The 20,329-nt window shown below is 27.6% G+C and overlaps 1 protein-coding gene across 1 annotated transcript in view; it reads left to right on the forward strand.

Moving 5' to 3' along the window:
- Positions 1-1,821: 1,821 nt before the first annotated feature.
- The window catches only part of LOC142332193 (uncharacterized), a 33,634-nt gene continuing 15,126 nt past the window's right edge, over positions 1,822-20,329 (forward strand). The window contains exons 1-3 of the mRNA XM_075378477.1: positions 1,822-2,024; positions 11,401-11,774; positions 15,301-15,638. Of these exons, the coding sequence (XP_075234592.1) occupies positions 1,822-2,024; positions 11,401-11,774; positions 15,301-15,638 (915 nt within the window). The remainder of the gene's footprint in view (positions 2,025-11,400; positions 11,775-15,300; positions 15,639-20,329) is intronic.

The raw sequence follows: 20,329 nt of genomic DNA on the forward strand, positions 1-20,329 counted from the left end.
AATAGTAAGTATTGTAAGGGGTCCAATTTGGGCATACGCGGTTTTCACCTGATCCTGACGTTACGTAGGGAACCCAAAAAACCGAATGGAAATTTTCTGGATATCCGGACGTTCGTATGTACGCGCGCGCGCACTGTGTGGAGTCACAGGTGAGCGGTAGAATTAAGTAATTGAATAAAATTAAAAGTGTAAAAAAAATTAATTCGGTCTAGCCGCGTAAGTTGTAAATTGCAGTTGGCCGGGTTATTCTGTGTAAGTTGTGAAATTACATTAGCTTAGTTAGTGCGGACCGTCGCCGCTAGTACCGCCACACCCGCACGAATTGAATACGGTATACACGCGCGCTTTAATTAGAATCACTGAATTAAATGAACAAATATTATATTTAAATAAAATGATACATATTTTTAATTAAATTGTGTGTGTATGTGTGTGTAAGCCGTGCATCAGAAACAACCAACAGTGGTAGGACTTTCCCGAAACGCGGCTTAGCCACGTGACGGGAAGGTCCTACAGCGATGTTTTCAACTTTTTTTTCCATCCCGTTTAACTTACGTAATTATCAAATAAAACATTTTCGAAATAGTTTTTTTGCCTGATTCTATGAATTTTAATCACTTATTATTAGTATTTTTTTTTTTTTTTTATAAATTAATTGGGCATTTTATAATCTTGTTGTAATACAAAATTTGAACATGGTTTTCCTAGAATCAGTCCAGTCAAATGTTGGGACTATGTTTTCATTTTATCTTGGAACAGCACCCCTTCTACCATTCTTCACGTTATATTTATTATTTATTTATATTTCTGGATAAAACAGTTGTGTTTAATTTAGGATAATTAGGGAGAAAAACTAGAAATTGAAATCTGAAAACAATTTTATTAGCAAACTTTTTATGAATTTTGATAAATGTTTTCAATCTTCTAATTATAGATAGACATTTTTAAATGTGATTTTAATTAATCTAATTTAATAAACTGATATTTGTTATTCAAATACATGTAGTATTACAATTTTTTAGTTAAATGAATCACGCTAGTTGAACTTAGCGCTAAGAAAACCAAATTATTCTGACAAGTGATCTTTTCCACAACCGATTTGTTCCCTGAAACAATATTAATTGAGCAGAAACAACTGCAGCCTAATATGAACATCTAATTGAATTAGATAAAATCAAATCTAAATTTCTCGTTATTGTTAGTTTTTACTTATCGATTTGTTTTTAATAATATGGGATTCTATAAAATATATGTAGATCTGAAAAGTTTTAGTTTTTACTACGATTTAAACGTAAAGCCTTACTGAAGAAAAACGAAGATTCTATCGTTCCAACACGAAGATCAACTTTTTTTAAGAATGAACTACCACCTACCGACTGGGTGCTAACCCAATAATAGTTTTGCTTTTGATTTTATCTAGAATCGGGATCTCATTCTCGAGAAAGTGCAGTTTATCACTATAAAAATATTAAAGATAATTGTAACCAATGTTAATTTAAAAAATCACTTTAAAACAATTAACCTTTGTTAAAGTCTTGTTTATTTATAGTAGTTATTAATCGTTAAAATTATTTCCTTATTTTGTTTATTCGATTAAAGAGATAAAATAAACATTTTCTGATTTTTTTTCTTTTAGGCTTGCAGAGTTATTACGGAAAGAGTTGGCAACAGCTGGAGTGAGTTGAAAACGTATATAAATAAATTGACATCTCTTACCTCATTAATTAAAAGCAAATATTTATATATAAATATAAATAATATATTTTAATAATAACAATAAGAATTATTGTAGAACATTAATAAATAATAAACAAAATAAATATGGCCGTCCCACAACAATATTGTCTACGCTGGAATAATCATAGATCAAATCTTCTAACCGTATTTGACCAGTTATTACAGAACGAAGCATTTACTGACGTTACATTAGCTTGTGAGGGTGGAGCTTCTGTAAAATGCCACAAGATGGTGCTAGCTGCGTGCTCATCTTATTTTCAGTGCCTTTTCACCGAATTACCTTGCAGGTAATCAATTTTATACTATTAATTAATTAATAAATAATTAAATTTGAATTAATTAAAATAAATTTAGATAATATTATTTATAATTTTTATTACATATTATTGTAATGTGTTTTATTTTTCTATTAATAAATTAAGATAAATACATTACTTATGTATATTTACACAGTACTTATCCTACTCGATTTAGTAAACAAGCCGGTAAAGTTTCCTGTTATCTAAGAAAGGTTATGATGTACTTATTTTTATTATACGTTTTAAAGTTATGAAATATGATAGATAACGTGCAATACTTTTTAGAAAAAAAATGTAATTCTTTTGGAATTGTATTTTGTGTTACTGTGTCTTAGACTACAATTTCAGGTTATATCATACTCCTTTATTATAATATTAATAACACTGCATCATTTTATTAAAAAAAATACAAACAAATTGATTATCTCGTTGAATTATATTTAAGTAATATTAAATATTGTAATTTTTGATGGAATTATGTCGAATTTTAAATAATATTTCTGTTTTAGCAGATTAGATATGCTTATAAAATATTGTTTGTTTAATTATTCATTATAAATTTTTTTTTTCAATTTCTATTGATTTTTGTAGTGTTATTACTATTTGTTAATTCTTTATCTGTAAATTTTATATAATTTACATATATTTTTATCTGTTCTTGTAGTAAACTTACCTATTTGACAAAATATGGTCCACCATATAATAGTTATTACTGTTTACTAAATTATGCCAAAAATGCCTCCTTTTTGATTTACATCTTTTTGTTCCTCTATTACAAACTAAATTTACATATTTCCCTTCTAACTTTATTTTTTCAAAATCGTGTTTGAAAAGGTTTTTAATGTTCCTCAGACTTTGACCATTTTTAAATAATTTGTATTTTATGATATTCTGATAAGATTTTTCTTTTATCTTGATCCATCCAGGCATTGATTTATTGATCAGAATAAAATATTTATTTAATATTGTCTGTTTTCTAGTTCTGTTAAATGTTAAAATTAATTTTTTACCATTACTGCTTTTTTTATCCATGATTAGTTCTTTTGCAGAGTTCTTTATTCATCAGTGTGTTTTTAAACATCAATTTATTGAAAGTCAATTGAAGTATGTGTACCATATGAGTCACTGATATAAAATGAATAATCTGTGGCCAATAAGGAAACAATTGTTTTCACTACCATCATTTGAATATTTATTTTTAAATATAAATTTGAATACTTTAGATTAAATATACTATTTTATTAATTCAATCGTGTTCAAACTCTATTCCTTAATTATATTTTTGTTATAATTTTTATCATATGTATTTTCTTGAGAGTAAGGGAGGGATTTAAATTTATTTATTTTTAATATTTAATTGTAATCTACACTGATTGATGTATGTAAATATTATCAGCATAGTAAAATTTCTTTATTATATTTATATGCTTTTAAATATTTCTTAAAGCCTTTTTTAAATTTCTGTTTGTCATACCTATATAATTATTTTTACAATTTTGCTGTCTGAATTCTATTTTATAATCGGTTAATATTTCTTTGAAAAGCTCAATATTTCTCCTAATGTTATAATTTTTTTTTTTGTTCATAGGATCACATTTACATAATAGTTTGGAACTTCTTTCGTTTTGCCAATATTCTTTTCATTTTTTTTTTTTGCTTTTCTTCCTTGGTCTAGTTTCTTCCTATATTTTTCTTATCCTTCTCTGGAAACTTAGATTCTTTGATTAATTTTCTAAATTTGTTTCTATTTAAACAGCTTTCTTTGGAGATTTCTAAAGTTTTAAGACTGCTTTTCTACTTCTTTTAACTGACTATTTTTAATAGTTTTACTGTTATAAAAGTTAAATATTTGGTTTGTTAATCTGTTTTTGCTTGTTCTGTATACGATGTCTTTTATTTTTTCCCCATTTTTATAAATCTTTTTATCACTTTTTAGTGTATGAATTCTGTTCTGGAATTTATAAACAAATTTATTTATTTATTTTATATATTTATTCATTATTTGATTATTATTTTTTACATCACAACCATTTTTGTTTACTGTTATTTTTCTTCATTTCAACCAATTATTGACCGTGTATAACACATCTCTTAGCATCAAACTTAATCTTTTTTTTTGTTATATACAGATTCGCCTAATATTTAAAATAGTGCATTCCTAAGTACAAGAAAAAAAGGTGTCATTTTTTTCATAATGAAATACTTAAAATTTTGGCTAATAAATCAAGAATATTAGAACTTTTTGAGGTGTAACAAAGTGAAAAATCAAGATGGCTGCCATTTTGAAATTTTCTAATATAAAATTTCTATATTTTTATTTATCTTATAGTGAATATTATTGTTTTTAAATACAAACCAAATTTTATTAAAATACATCAATTCTTTCTCAAGTTGTAAATTTTGATCGAAAAAACAAAAAAAAAGACAGACTGATAAAAAAGACATTTTCAGAACTATTTTTTCTAAGAATACTCTACTGAAATAGTGGATAACTTTTTTTATTCACCGTTGTAGTCTTTCAGAGATCATAAAAGTATATCCATCATTTTTCTTTGATCATTACTGGCCATTATAGGACCATGTTTAATAGTTAATTTTTATTTGGTCTCTTATTTTTCCAACTTTCTTTCATATTCAAGGTGTGTTGTTTCTTTTTATTCTTATTACTATATGCTGTTAACTTTCTGGGTCCCATCTTTAGTTTTTACCGTATTTCTGAATAAGTTTTAGTTCTCTGTCTGTATATATCTGTAATTCTGAGATCTTGTTTGATTTATTAGAACCATTTGATGTTATTTTTGTCTTTGTTCAGTCCATTAAGCCAAAAATACTCTTGGTTATTCTGTTAATGAACTAATTCTAGTTAAATGTCCATAAAAAACTAGTAATCATTTTCATATGGCGTCTGTGTCTGTCTATTTTGAGGTAGAGTTAATTGTTCTTCTGCATTTTCAAACTCTTATCCGTTTTCCTTAATCAAAGTATCTTAATTAGTATCTTTCTGTTGTTAATTGATATTTTGTCTACTTCTCCTTGATTTAGTGTTACGCACTCTGCTATGTACAGGACTTAAGGTCAGATTTCGGTGTATTGCCTAATTTTACTCCACCTAGATATCCGTTTTTTGTAGTTTACCCTCTTTCTGCATTTTGTTGATGCTTACTTTATTTGATTTTTTTATATAACCCGTTCAATTGAATGATTTTAGTTAGATATTTGAATTTCTCTGTTTTCTTGATTTTTAAAAATTTTGATTCTAGATATTTGGGAGCTAATGTTTGTTATGTATTTTGTTTTTAAACAAATATCTGTAGCCTTGTTTTTTCTACCATCCCCGTCAGGATTTTCAATCGTACTTCTGCCATTTTTAAATCTTCTGCTAGGAATGCAAGGTCATCTACAAAAGCTAAGTAATGGTCAAGTTTTTTTTTTGCATAACCTAGTTTGAATTTTTTAGGTTTTTTCTCCATTCAATTATGACCTTCTCTAAGATTACATTCCATCTCCATGTCTAACTCCTCCTTTTTCTCTTTACCCTTCGGAACAGGCTTTTTCTGTTTAGTCTTGTACAGTCTCAGGTGGACCATTCCTGAGATGTGTAGTACCAAAGAACACCAATATCCATGATCTAGTATTCAAATCTGTAGTAAAAAATAACTGCCTTACTAGGATTTGAACCTTAGAACTCTTGACTTCAAAATCGGCTGATTTACAATGATAAATTCACCGCTAGACCAACCATGTGGGTTGATCTAATTGAAGACGACCAACCTGGTGGGTTGGTCTAACTCCTGTCTTAATTTAAAATGATTGTGAGATTTTTCTTTGAATTTAGTGTTTGCTTTACAAGATTTTCTATTTTCTCATCCGCACTGAATTCTTTACATATATTTTTTTCATTTTACACAGAACCAAATTACATACTGCAGGGATGTCAAGAACCCTTTCAATCTTCCAATAAGTAATTTCTAATATGTAAAATTACGTGTATTCTTTATTAGTTTATGAATGTAGTTGGAACATATTGAGTAGTTTTTTTATAATGTTTTCAGTTTTTTCTCCTTTTATGTGAAAATAACCTTTTGTATGTTAACTTGTATATTACTTTATATTTTATTAAGCTGTTTTGCATATTTAAGGATTATTATTTTTAATTGTTTAAATTACTGTTATTTTTTCCTTTTGTTTTAAATTTGTACAGTGTTTAATACAATTTAATTGTTTTAAACATAGGCTACTTATAAATTATTCATAAAAGAAAAATACTTCATGTACTGAAAATAGTAAAGATTTAGTATTTGAAAGTATCGCATTTATATTTATGATTTTTTTTTATGAAATCTGTTTTACGTATTTATTAAATTGGAGATAAAAGATGTAATAAATAAATGTATAGTTTTAGTTTTATTTTGTTAATTGACCTGCCTCAAAATCCTGAACCATTCATTGTAACTATCGTCACAGACGACTTAACCATATATATATCTGAAGATAATAAAGGAATTGGAAAATTTATGATAGCAGCTCAAAAAATTATGTACTCTGTAGATTGTAACTACCTAATTTTTAATATAGATAAAACTGTTGAAACAATTAAAAGATTTTCTTTTATAGAAACAATATTACTCTGTTGATGAATCTTTAAATAATACTAATTAAAGAAAAGCAAAAAGTGCAATTTACTCACATCTACATTCCATTCAATATGTGCTCAATATAATTTTATCATTTTCAAAAACGCTTTTTTTTTTAATGCTTTCTGAATTGTGAATTATTATTCTAGTAATTTTTAATATTTAATTTTTATACTGTACGTCTGAGAAGAAAAGGTTAGAAGCTTTTGAAATGTGGTGCTATAGGAGAATGTTAAAAATCAGATGGGTGGATAAAGTGACAAATGAGGAGGTATTGCGGCAAATAGATGAAGAAAGAAGCATTTGGAAAAATATAGTTAAAAGAAGAGACAGACTTATAGGCCACATACTAAGGCATCCTGGAATAGTCGCTTTAATTTTGGAAGGACAGGTAGAAGGGAAAAATTGTGTAGGCAGGCCACGTTTGGAATATGTAAAACAAATTGTTAGGGATGTAGGATGTAGAGGGTATACAGAAATGAAACGACTAGCACTAGATAGGGAATCTTGGAGAGCTGCATCAAACCAGTCAAATGACTGAAGACAAAAAAAAAAAAAAAAATACTGTACGTTAACATTATTACTTATGTTTGTACGCATATTTAAATAATTAATATTAATATCACATATTTTTTCTCTTATAATTTGCTTTTATATTATTATTTATCTTTGTATCGATCAAAATAAGTTTTATTTTATTTTATTATTTAAAGCAGATATATAATTTTCATTTAATGCTATAAATATCAAAAAAATATATTTTGTCACGGTCTGGAGAATAGGTAAAAAAGATATATATATATATTTTTCCAACATGAACTAATAAGTAACTAAATATAGGTTGTACAAGTGTTATCAAGAGCATTTTATTGTACGGGTCAGAAGCTTGGGAGATTTGAAAAAGAGATGAGGGAAGGTTATTGATTGTGGAGATGGATGACTGCGCAGAGATTGTAGAGTTTTTAGAATGTGGTGCCTGAGAAATGAGGAGTTCAGAAGAAGAATCGGGACAACTGGTATAGCAATTGATGTTTTGGAGGGAAAAAGACTACAACGGTATAGGCATGTTCGGAGAATGGAGGAGTTTAGGAAGATGGTGGCCTAGGAAGATGTTGGAGTGGACTCCAGCAGAGAGGCGAAAATGTTAATGAACTCCAAAGCAGTAGATTTCTGGAGTGATGGAGGCAATGGAGAGAAGGAATTTGGAGGAGAAAAGTTGGCAGGATAGAAGAGTTTGGTGGTTTGGATGTGAGAAATGGCCTTTCTGTGGCCATTTCTCACATCCAGAGAAATGGCCTTTCTGTGATGAGTGTTTACAGCTCAGCTGTAAACACTCGTCAGAAGAACTAATAACTTTGGTACTTACGTATTAACGCCACCGCAGCTACAGCTTTATTTAAAATTGAGTATTTATTTTATTGAGTCTCTTTATTAATTTTAAGAAATGGTTATTTATATTTACTTATTTTATAAATACAATTTAACCAAACTTAACCTACGCTTGCTAACCTTGACTAATTAACACCGTAATTTTTGAGTATTTATTAGTCAAGGTTAGCGAGCGAAGCGAGTGTAGGTTAAGTTTGGTTAAATTATATTTATAAAATAAATAAAAATTAATAAAGAGACTGTTTTGAATCTATGTTAAACTCTATATCGGCCCATTTTCCACTGCAATCCGATTGACTACTTTGTTTTTCAAATAAAGCTGTAGCTGCGGTGGCGTTAATACGTAACTACCATAACTTTTTTTAAATAATCAATGGATGGAGCTGTTCTTGATGAAAATCCATGTTAACTAAAAATAAATAAGTAAACAAATATGTTATTTGATCTTCATAAAATTATTTAAAAGTAAATTAAGATTATTTAAAATTTAATTTATTTATCAGTTTTTAAAGAAATTTTGTGAAAATCAAATAACATGTTTGTTTATTTTCTTTTGATAATAATTTTCTTTGAGAATCACTACTTTGATGCAATTGTAAACATTTTTTATCTCCAGTTTCTGGAAAATTTTAGTGACACATAAGTTATTAAAATTCTTCAAAATATTTGTCCAACGTAATATTTTTGTTATCTGTGATATAATAGCAGATGAGAATATTCCTTATAAATAATTAAGAAAATATTAATAATGTTTTTGAAACTTGGCATTATAAACATCTGCCCATTACTGGATCCAGGTGGGTTAATCGATTCATTTAGCGGTTATTCAAAATATTTGCGACAGTAGCATTCAAAATGTAGATTTAGAATTGTTTTACTTTTACCAAATAAAATAGTAAATAGAATTTATATTTTATCTTTTTTTAAGGTTTGATTATATTTAATATATGAACTTAGTGTTAAAGTTACAATAATTAGTAAAATTATAGCATTTATTATTATTATTATTATAAATATTAATTAAAAATTTTAACTTGCATTTGTGTTTATATTTATGAATGATTAGACTTAACTGAAAAGGATCATCACTTATTCTTAAATATTAACATTATCAACATCTACAAACCACAGAGCAGAACAGTTTTTGTATAGATCAGTACAATTCGTCGGCTTATAATAAAGGGTCTTGTTATGCTTTCTGTTGCTATTTTTAATAAATTACTGATGGTTTACAACCAATTCCTACCAATTTATATAAAATGTAATTAAAAAGTAGAAGATTTTCTTTTACAGAAACTGTATTAGTCTGTCGATGAATTTTTAAATAATACTAATTTAAAACTTAAAAAACTCTAGCTTTTCCGCTTCTCTGTTCAACAAGTACATAATATGTACTCAAATAATTTTCATTAACACTTTTGTTGTAATTTATTTGATAGTTATTTTTTATATGTAGTATATTCACATTAAAATTATTTCATGTGTTTGTATTTTAAATAACTTATATGGGATTTTAATCTCAAATTTTTTTTTACTTTATAATTTATGTGTGCATTTTGTCGTGCTACTCTGATGACGGTTTAATGATGATTTCCTTTGATTCACCAGACAAATATCTTGATAATTTCCTTTTTTTGTCTATGAGGTAGCATATCTACTTATTCTTGAAGTGATCTATCAAAGTATAATAATTTTTGATCTGAATAAAATATTTATTTTATTTTATTATTAAAAAAAATTAAACTAAAATGAAACCCATTAAAAGATAATAAATACTTTTTCAATTTTCATTCATTATTTTGAAGTGGGCATCATTTATTATAAAAGTTTAATTATATCTTTGATAATTGTTTATTTTTATTCTTAATTTGGCTTATATTCAATACTTAAATGACTCAAGTATTTCCTAATATAAGTCTATTTTGTGTAATTAAAAGAATATTTAATAATAAAAATAATAATAACAATGGTAATCTAGAATTTGGAACTGAAAATGGAGTAGGTATTCTATATAGTATTTTATATGCTGAATCTGAATATGTATTCCAGAACAACCCATCACATACCCCTTAAATTTATTTGTTCCATCACTTGTAGAATAAACAATGCAAATAAGTTAGTACATCTGTATGATAGCTTATTCATATCTGATTTATATTGTAATGCCCACTGTAGACCTGTATTTGATAAATAACACTGGAATAATGTTATTTCATGTCTAGCCACACATGTATAGATGTTTCAGTGAGACAAGTAATGAGTAATTCAACGTGATGAAATTTTCTTCAGTATGAGTTGCTGGGTTCATTACATGAGTTCTTTGTATGAGTTGCTGTGCTCTTGGTATGACATATTTTGAGTTGTGGTAGTGGTTTTATCGCACACAAATTATAAAAATTGTTTCATATCATAAATTTAGTGAAACAATTTTATGATAAAATAACATTTGGTATTATTTTATTGAACATCAAGATTTGTTAAGTTTTATGTTTGTGTGTGACACACACAAAAATTGTGTTTCTTCTGTTTGTGGGGTAGTCAGGTTATAGATAAACACTGTGCAGTTAAAAATTGACCAAAAAGATATCAGTTTAACTCAGGAAAGGGAAATGTTGTCAATATTCCTCTTGTCAAAGCAAATCATATTATTTTACCACCTCTATACATAAAACTAGTCTTCCTCTTGCTTACAAATGAACTCTTAGTGAAATACAAAATTTAGGCTGCAGAATGTCTTTGAAAATTAATTTTTTACTTTCTCATTTGGACTTGTTCCCTTTAAACTCGGGTGACATCAGCAATGAACAAAAAGAAAGATTCCACCAAATATATATTGCAAACTGAACAGTGTTATCAAGGCAGATGAGATGAACCTATGATGAGTGACTACTGCTGGATGTTAAAAAGAGAACTTCACTGAACACAATAGGAAAATAAGAAGAAAAACGTAAATGTCTGCAAAATAAAGGTAGGAATTTTAATTGTAATTATTGTTATCTTGGTATTCTATTATTTATGAAGTTTCGTAATATTTTAAAGAGTCATAACTAAAAATCTGAGGGTGATGAAGAAAAACTAATTTCATTTTAAGATTCAGCATAAAAAATACATTCTAATTCACTACTTTTATCTTAGTTCCAAATTATTATTATTATTTTTTTTTTGTTGACCTGTCTAGTTTTAAGCCCAGACCTAAAAGAATATGTGAATTTGTTCAAAATAAGACGAAGTATGATAAGAAACTATGTACGTTTTCTGATTAATTACTAAGTACTTAAATTTCTGTTCACCTAGTTGATTTATTTTATTTACAATTAATTATATTTTATTGTATTTTTTAGCCATCCTGTTGTTGTATTAAAAGATGTAAGATATTGTGAAATGAAAGCTATACTAGAATACATGTACCGTGGTGAAGTAAATGTCGCACAAGATCAATTAGCAGCTTTACTTAAAGTAGCTGAAGCTTTAAAAGTTAAAGGACTTGTAGAAGAAAATACAACAAAAGCGACTACAAATTCACCACCAAATAGTGAGGAACCTAATAATACCATAACGACATCGACTGCAGCTAATGTTTCATCAAATTTACCACATAGCAGTAACAATAACAATAATAATAGTAATAATAATAATAATGAATCAGCATCTCCACCGCACTCTACTGGTATTCATCAGCAATCAGGATTTCCAAAAAACCCATATAACATATATGGTAAGTCATATATATACATTTTTTTTTTTCACACAGATTGACATAAAAGACCATGCAAGTTATGCAGTATATGTCTCCAGCTGTTTCTATTCAGTTCCTTTCTTTCTAACGTTCTGCTTACCTTGATCTTGTACTGCCTATGTATGGGTCTTTATCCAAATGGATTAGCTGAAAAGGTCTTTTATCATAAAGTCGGTGCTTGTAATCTATTCAGTTTGAATTTTTTAATCACTGTTCTATTCCAAGCTCTCAAGATTTTCTTCTCCATATACTTTTTACAGTATTTTTTATCAGTTCTTAAATCTGCTTAAAATACTCAGTTTTCAAGTGCTTTTAGTCTTTCTGCATTCCAGTTTCTGAATGACCACTTTTCACAGCCGTAGAGCAATATTAACCAAACTGTTATCTTCTGCGCCATGAGCTCAGTACTTCTGTATCATTTATTACTGAGTAGAATCCTAATTAACCTTATTTTAGTGGCAATAGTATAATCTAAAATTAACAAATACTTTTTTAGGGTCATGCAGAATCTTTTTTTAAAAAATTACAAAAATTAAATTCTCATTTTTCATATATTATTTAGTCTATCACAACATTAAATGTAAAATTTTAAATTTAATTTACTATATTTAATAATAACATTCATTAAATGTTTAGGTAGTTTATCTTAAGAATTTTTACTTTTGGTAAAAATCAAATAAAAGAATTATTTATTTATTTATACGTAATTAAATTTAATATAAAACAATAGATTATATACAAATAGAATGGTGCTAAACATCTATTAAAAAATCATTTACAAATTTTTATTTAAACTTAAAAAGTAGATGACCATTTTGAAAAAAGAATGCACAATATGAATGCAACATATAAAGTAGCTTTTAATGTGAAGGTTTCCAGTAAAAGCTGGGTGCCAGTTATTGTGTAGGATTATCGCTTAGAAATCAATTCTATGAAAGACACAGCAGTTGAATTCAATGATTTTACTAATTTACTCTGTTGACAACATACAGAGAAGAATTGACAAATGTATTAAATTCAGTAAGATAACCTTACTTCCAAGCAATGGATCTGAGAAAATATAGTCAAAATATGTGTGTAGTCTTCTACATAATAGTAAGGTTAAAATTTATAACTTTAATATTAATGTGGCTAAAGAAATTGGTTTCTGTCCTAAAACTAAATCTATCAAATAATATAATAATAATAATCAGCAATCTTGCAATGAAAATATTCTTTTTAGATTCTTACAAGTATTACTATTATTATAATACTACATACAAAAAAAAATCTACATCAGTATTAAGTAAATTTGCATCAGTATCAGTAGTAAGAAAAACAAAAAAGGAAATTTGAAACCAAGACCTCTTAATTATGAAACTGGAACTCTTACCACTCAGCAGTTGTTGCTGCTGTGACTGTAAATATACAATTGCGCTACTTGAACCACTCGAAAATCTTTAAATGGAGTTTAACTTGAAGTGAGGCCAATTTGAAACTATCATTTTGGATTTAAAGTAGGGAATCGCTCTCCAAGCACCCTGCAAAATGGTATCAATAAATTGATTTATACCACTTGCTCTTATATCTTTCTTGTTAATATACATTTTAACAAATATTTCTTGTTTTATATATATATATATAGTTATTTCTTACTAATGGAATTTCAAAAAAAAAAATTTATTTATAATATATTTTTATTTGACACTAGAGCCAACAAAGTTTGGCCTCTATGCTTCAATAAAAAAGCAACTACTTTACGGGTGTAATCTTTTTAAGACCTTGGTTCTGCACATGGAGCTCTTGTAATAGCTTAATTAATCTTCATGATATACCTTGATTTCTGTGTGGACTTGACGCTTATTGATTGGCAAGTATATTCATGGTGTAATCAGTTTATCTCAGCCATTGCAGCTATACCAAGAAAATCATTGTGTAGTGAGAATTGAATGCCATTTTAATGCTACTTTTAATGAAAATAATTAATTTTATGCAAAATAGATATTAAATATATAACTGATAATAATACAATTTTCAGAGTTTCTTGTTCTTTCATTATAAATTAATTATCTGATTGTTTTACACATCTGCAAAAGCGATCACTAAAATTTATGTCACGACTGAGGATCTTATTTTAAATTATTTACAATATTTTAATATTTATAGCAGTTTGTTAACATGCCATGTTTGTCTTTATTTATTTTAATTTTAACATGTATTATACTCTCATAATGTTTTGAATTTGAGTATATCCTTGTTTCCATATCAGCTTTAGGGTCTATTATTACATTTTAGGTTATTCTTTAAATTCATCACTGTGAACAAATATTTTCAGTACGTGTAATTAGTTACTGAAACTTATCAATGTTAATATGCATCTAGAAATCATTTTTAATGGACATAAATTGCAATTAAGATAAAAAGTAAATGTTATTTAATCATTCCAAAAGTTTCTCACTACAGTAAGAAACAGTACTCAATATGTAAAAGGAAGAATTGTTCATGTTTATTTAACATGAACTGAGGACACGAAAGACTTTCTTCTTATAACTGCTCAACAAAGTCATGTACAAAGAGTTAGAATCCATTACTGATACCATGAATAAAAGGAGACAAGGATTCTTTGGATGTATCTTGAGGATGCAAGATTTGAGACTAATGAAACAACTAGTACAGTACAATCTCGACTCGAGAAACACCAAGATAGGATGGAGATGGTTCAGAGAAATAAGAGAGGATCTGAAGGAAATCGAATCAGCCTTACACCAGAAGACATTACAGACAAGATAAAATTAAATAAGAAAATCATGAACAAAAGTACTTGCTTCACACTCACAACACAAAATTTTCAACTCTAGAAAGGGCACAAATATCAGAACATATGAAAAAGTATTGGGAGGTCTGCCAGGCCCAAACAGTCCCATCGAAGAGACTTAGATAATAGACTGACCAAAGTGATCCTATACGATCATAAAACAATAATAATAATTTATAATTCTGCATATATACATTGATCTTTTACTTGATAATTAATCTTGTCTGTGGAATACATACATGTGTTAATGCTGATGTGTAAATCAGCATATAAAATGATAAAGTTTATTTAAAGATTAAACAATAAATAAACACATTAAAGATTGTTTATTTTATTTTCATTAATTTAGAATAAGAAAGAGATTTTATGTGTTTGTTTTGTTGAGTTACATTAGTATGCTTGATACTGTAAAGAAAATGTTTTAAGGTATTTAAGAGTATAAGAGTTGTAAATATAGTAAAACTTTCTTATTTAAATATTGAATTTTATTTTGCAATTTTAATTTGAATCGATGTGATCAAAATCACCGAAGATTGTGAAGATTTTTTATATTTTATCAACAATTTGATAAAACAATATCACATCGCCAAATGTAACAATCTTCGGAGTTATGAATTATTATTAGACAGTGCGCCCTTATAATATAGAATCTTTCTTCAGGATGGTAAACTTATGAAAAAATTATAATGAATGTAATTTTTATGTTTACAGGAAAGTCGCCGGTTTTGGATCGTCAGTCAAACCGTGTATCATTACCATTATGGGGTGTACCGGGTTTACCATTACCAACACCTCCTCCACCCGCTCTTAATAGTTGTTATGAATCGGCTGCTGCAATGTTTAGTTCGGATATGTCACCTCTACGACGTAAAAAATTATCAAGTATATTAATGAGTCGTGATACGCCGATATTAAGGACCGTATTAGGTCAAGGACAAGGTCAGGCAGATTCATCACAACCTGTACCGCTTGTCTGTCATCCAGATAGTCATGCGGCTCATGCTCGTAGTTATTCAAATGGATCTGGAGGTGCACATGAAACCGAAAAGGTATTAATTTTTATAAATATAGCTTATGAATTATTTTATGTTTATATTTTAATTTTTATTTTTTAATTGATTTTATGTACTAGCATTCATATGCAGTGCAGGAGCAAACTTTTGTATTGCATAAAGCTTTCTTCTGCATGACAACTTTTATTAGTTATTATCCAAACTGCAAAGAGTGATGATCTATTATTTTTTGAACTTTCTATAAATACGATTATGTACTCTAATCTAGCACCCAATTACATAATTGAGCTCACCAAGATTAGTTTACTATGATTCTGTATACATACTTATTTAACCCATATTTTACTGCACTCTAATGCACTGGTTGTAAAATGATTATTTAGGTTTGTAGATTTTCTGGATCATTTATATGATTTTTGACTCTCAGGTATGTTTATTTTTCGATTTATGAAATGTTTTGTAAACACAACTTCAACAAGAAAAAGGGTGTATAAACACAAATTGATTTAGCTTACAATTTTTTTATATTTTTACAAATCTAAAAAACTTAACAGAACAGAAATTAGGATACAATATAAATCAAATGTTTACATTTTATTTCAGTATGGGTCAATCCATTTGAAGTATCTCAAAAAAACATAAGCTGGTTGCTTGACCAAAAAAAAAATTAAAAACATACCCACTTGTTTCCTACATGTTTCAGAATCTTAAAGCTATTTATTTTTTTTTTTATTTTTTATTTTAGCAGTTTACCTGTTGCAGCAATTTTTGTGATTGTATGGGTTTATGAAACAAAATCATAACTAAAAAACTATTGGTACTAGAAGGATGAAACAAAAAGCAATTTAATCATATTTTCTCAAGGTAAAAGAGTAGTTCAGTGGTATATTTACCTATCTCTCTTCTTTCTACGATAAAATTACCAATAAAGTTGAACATGAAAAACAGTGACATTCCACTTTTGATAATTTTTTTCATGAGAAAGGGACGGCATACACATTTTGAATTATTTTTTTATGTGTAGGTATATGTTAGTTTTACCATAAATAATATTAATGGTGGTTACTTACCCCTAGATCCTTTTGAATTTTTGAAAACTAATTTTCTTTAAAAAATTCAAATTTAGCTTCAAATAACTCTGATGGGGCTGGTGATAAAAATCTCAAATTTGCACTACTGGCAGTGTTTTTGTAGGTGTTGTGGCAAATAAAAAAGGTTTCCTTTGTATTGTACTAATAAAAAAGTTATAACCTTTCAAAAATGATGATAAACCTGTTAAAAGCTTTACCATTTTGACAATATTTTTCAATATTTTTAAAATAGTTTTTTTTAAATTATTAATGATAGGTCGTAATTTAATGATAACTTAACCAACACCAGTAACCTGATACAATTTTGATTTAAAAATGCTTGTAAAACTTAACCCAAACTGAGATTTCAATGAGTAGCCTACATTTTTTTACAAGAATTCATTTTTATCTTTATTTTAGTTTAGTTTTGTAAACACTATCGAAGAAAAAATATATTGTATCAAACATTTTTTTTATTCTTCAATGAAACAGTCTGTTTTTATAGCAATGAAAGTTTATTATTTAGTGGGTTAACCAACAGCTGTGATATTTCTTCTAGTAATTCTCTTGAAATTGTGTGAGAATAACCCATCACTGTAGTTAGTTCAAGTGATGTCAATTTTCTCAGTACTTTGCAGATCGGTACCCACACTTTGTCTTGTTGAGACTTTTGAAATTATGTACGTGGTCCAGCTGAGTGGAAAAAAATGAACCTACATATCATCATTCTCAAGGTTAATATCTAACACTTCTTCTACCCGCCACTGATCTTCATACGCACAAGTAATAGACTCTTCTTTCCTTAATTGAAAGTGGTACATGCTTGACAAAGGATGGTCTTTCATAGTCCTTGGAGTCTGAAGTAAAGTAACATATTACAATGCCTTCTGACACAGGAACATACTTGTGGTAGTTTCTAGAACCAGCAATTCTTTCACAGCAGTCAGAACAGGTTTTTAGAGTTTCTGAAATCTTCTATCTTATTTATCAAAAAATACTTGATGTTTTTCACATTTTTATTATGAAATAAATTAATGCATTTACATAAATTCCTATGGAACATTGTTCTTACAGTGTTTTATGTGAAATTACTTGAAATAGTGTAAAAATTTAACTGATTTTAAAATTTGCAAATATAATATTATTAAGTAAAACTTATTTATTTAATAAACACTTCCAAACACAGGATGAAATTTGAGACACTCTGTAAAGATTAGAACAGGTCACTGACTAATGTCAAACTGACCAGTCTGTAACTGTAAAGCTAAATAATGCAACAAGCATAAATGAGCATAGTGCAACATGAATTTTCCTGACGACTAGAAATGACTTCGAGCTCCTGTTGAACATGAATGAATACTGCAGTTGAATAGTTCAGACAAGTCTATTTCAAGAAGACAAGAAACCCCCTCGGAGCACTTATTTAGTGAGTCGAAATGGTATTGCTTTTAACAGGTTTTTCATGATTTTTGTTAGGTTGTAACTTTTTTATTAGTACAATACACAAGAAACAATGGATATATCAATTTTTTTTTTTATGATAATCAATAAAACATTTTGGTTGAAGTCAACTGTACACTTATTACATGAAAATACTTTTGTATTTTACGTTGTCGGCAGCAGATTCTTCTATTATTTACATTTTTTCCAGGAAGATGCTTGTCAAATGTGTGTTGCAGAGTTGTTGCAGTTGAAAACATTGTTGGTTGTCCAAGTCTTCTGCATTTTGTGGACGTTTTGATAAAGCTACATCAAGAAAGTCTGAAAACCAAGGCCACTACCATTTTTTTTTCTTTTATTGTTATTTGCCAGTTGTTGATACCACTGTACAATGATTCAATCCCACCCATATGCCAATTGTACTGCTTGATGAGATCTAGCTATTGGATTGAAATTTTCATTTTTTTCACCTTAGAATACCTTTTGACATTATTTAGAGGTTCAGTGGACTGAAAATTTATAATTAGAGTAACAGAAGAATTGTCATTCTATTTTGTAAAAAAAATTGAATTGGTGTATCAAATTTGTAATCGTATATCCAATGAGGTTCCTTACACAAAGAACCAGAATCTTCCTAAGAGCAGTTTTGAATTCTCTTTTTCATTAATTGTTCCAGTTGCAAAAAAGCCTTCCCTCTTCAGTAAACTTTACAATTTATACAAACTAAAAAAAAAAATATCTATCAAAATAATTGCTGTTTTCCAGGATTGTTTACAATGCTTAATAAATTTTGAACAACTAAAGCACCTAATCCATGGTTAGAATCTGCTTCTACTTGAGAAAAGTTGCTTTCTATATATTTTTTATAGAAATCATTGTAACAGAATGATTAAAATGACTAACTGTATCAGAGAGAATTTTATGTGATGATAAACATGTCAATAACAATAAGTCATTCTGAATATTCATTGCTGATGAAGTTGCGAGGATGCAACATTAATTTTTTTCTGTCTAGATATAGACATAATAAATAATTGATGATAAGATAACTTTACATAGAAAAACTGTTGCTAATTTGAGTATGTAATAATCAGTTAAAGTAGTACTGTACATCAGAGTTAACTTTTATATACATTATTTATAAATCATTTCAGAAGAACCAGAATATGATTAAATTTAGTGAACAATAACATAAAATACTTATTAAAAACAAAAAGCTTTGCTATTATTTAATAATATGCAAGATTGTTATTAATACAGGTTGCTTAAAAACATTAAACAAATATTATTTCATCTAATAATAACAAAACAAATTACTTTGTGTTATCGCAACTTCAGCTGTATATGGGTTAAATTATTAAGTTTCTTTGCTTTTATCAAAACTCCCTATACTAACATTTAAATATTCTCTATATTTAACTAAAATTATTTGTCTTGTTGCTAATAAAAATTTTAAATATGCCATGAACTGTCTGTCGCTTATATAAAAATATAATGCTATTTTAAAATTTTTATGTTTTAAAAAAATTTCTAATTGTACTAGTTATCCATAAAAGATCTTTATAAACTGAAATCCATCATCAAAAATGGATGACGGATGTTTTTCAATTAATCTTCTTTCTAATAATAAAAATAAACAAAATAAAAATAAAAAAAATTGAAAAAACTTTACAAAAGTGTAGTAATATTTAAAGGTATATTACTAACCTATATATATTTATATTAAAGGCAAAGTTAGAATAACATGGGTATGACTAACACAATGATAATGAAATTAAATTTGGCGAGAGCCAGTAATACAGTAAGTAACATAATACATTACCTTGTCTTATATAAGAAAAAGTTCATAAATATTTTTAAAATATTTCTCCACGTAATCTTGAAAATATTTTACATTCAATGTATTATAAAATTCAAATAATTTTTTTAATAGTTGAGTGTTTTTTTTTTACGTACAAATTAGCAAACATTTTATACAGAGTGGTACAGAAAAATGGGAAAATTTGAACTTAATGTTGGCATCCCTGCAAGTGTACCATAAGTGGGATAAAGAGGTGGTTAAACTGTTTAGCATAATGGTCATTCTGTTGTGATGGAGCAGTGAAATGGTGTATAGTGGGTATTTGCCATAAGGGCATTTTACCGACACAGTGATAGTGTGGCAGCTTTGCAAAGAGTGCTTCAAAGAGTGTTACTGTCTTCAGAAAGACAGTATGA

This window comes from Lycorma delicatula, chromosome 11 (assembly GCF_047948215.1).
Source record: "Lycorma delicatula isolate Av1 chromosome 11, ASM4794821v1, whole genome shotgun sequence".
Classification (NCBI taxonomy): Eukaryota; Metazoa; Arthropoda; class Insecta; order Hemiptera; family Fulgoridae; genus Lycorma; species Lycorma delicatula.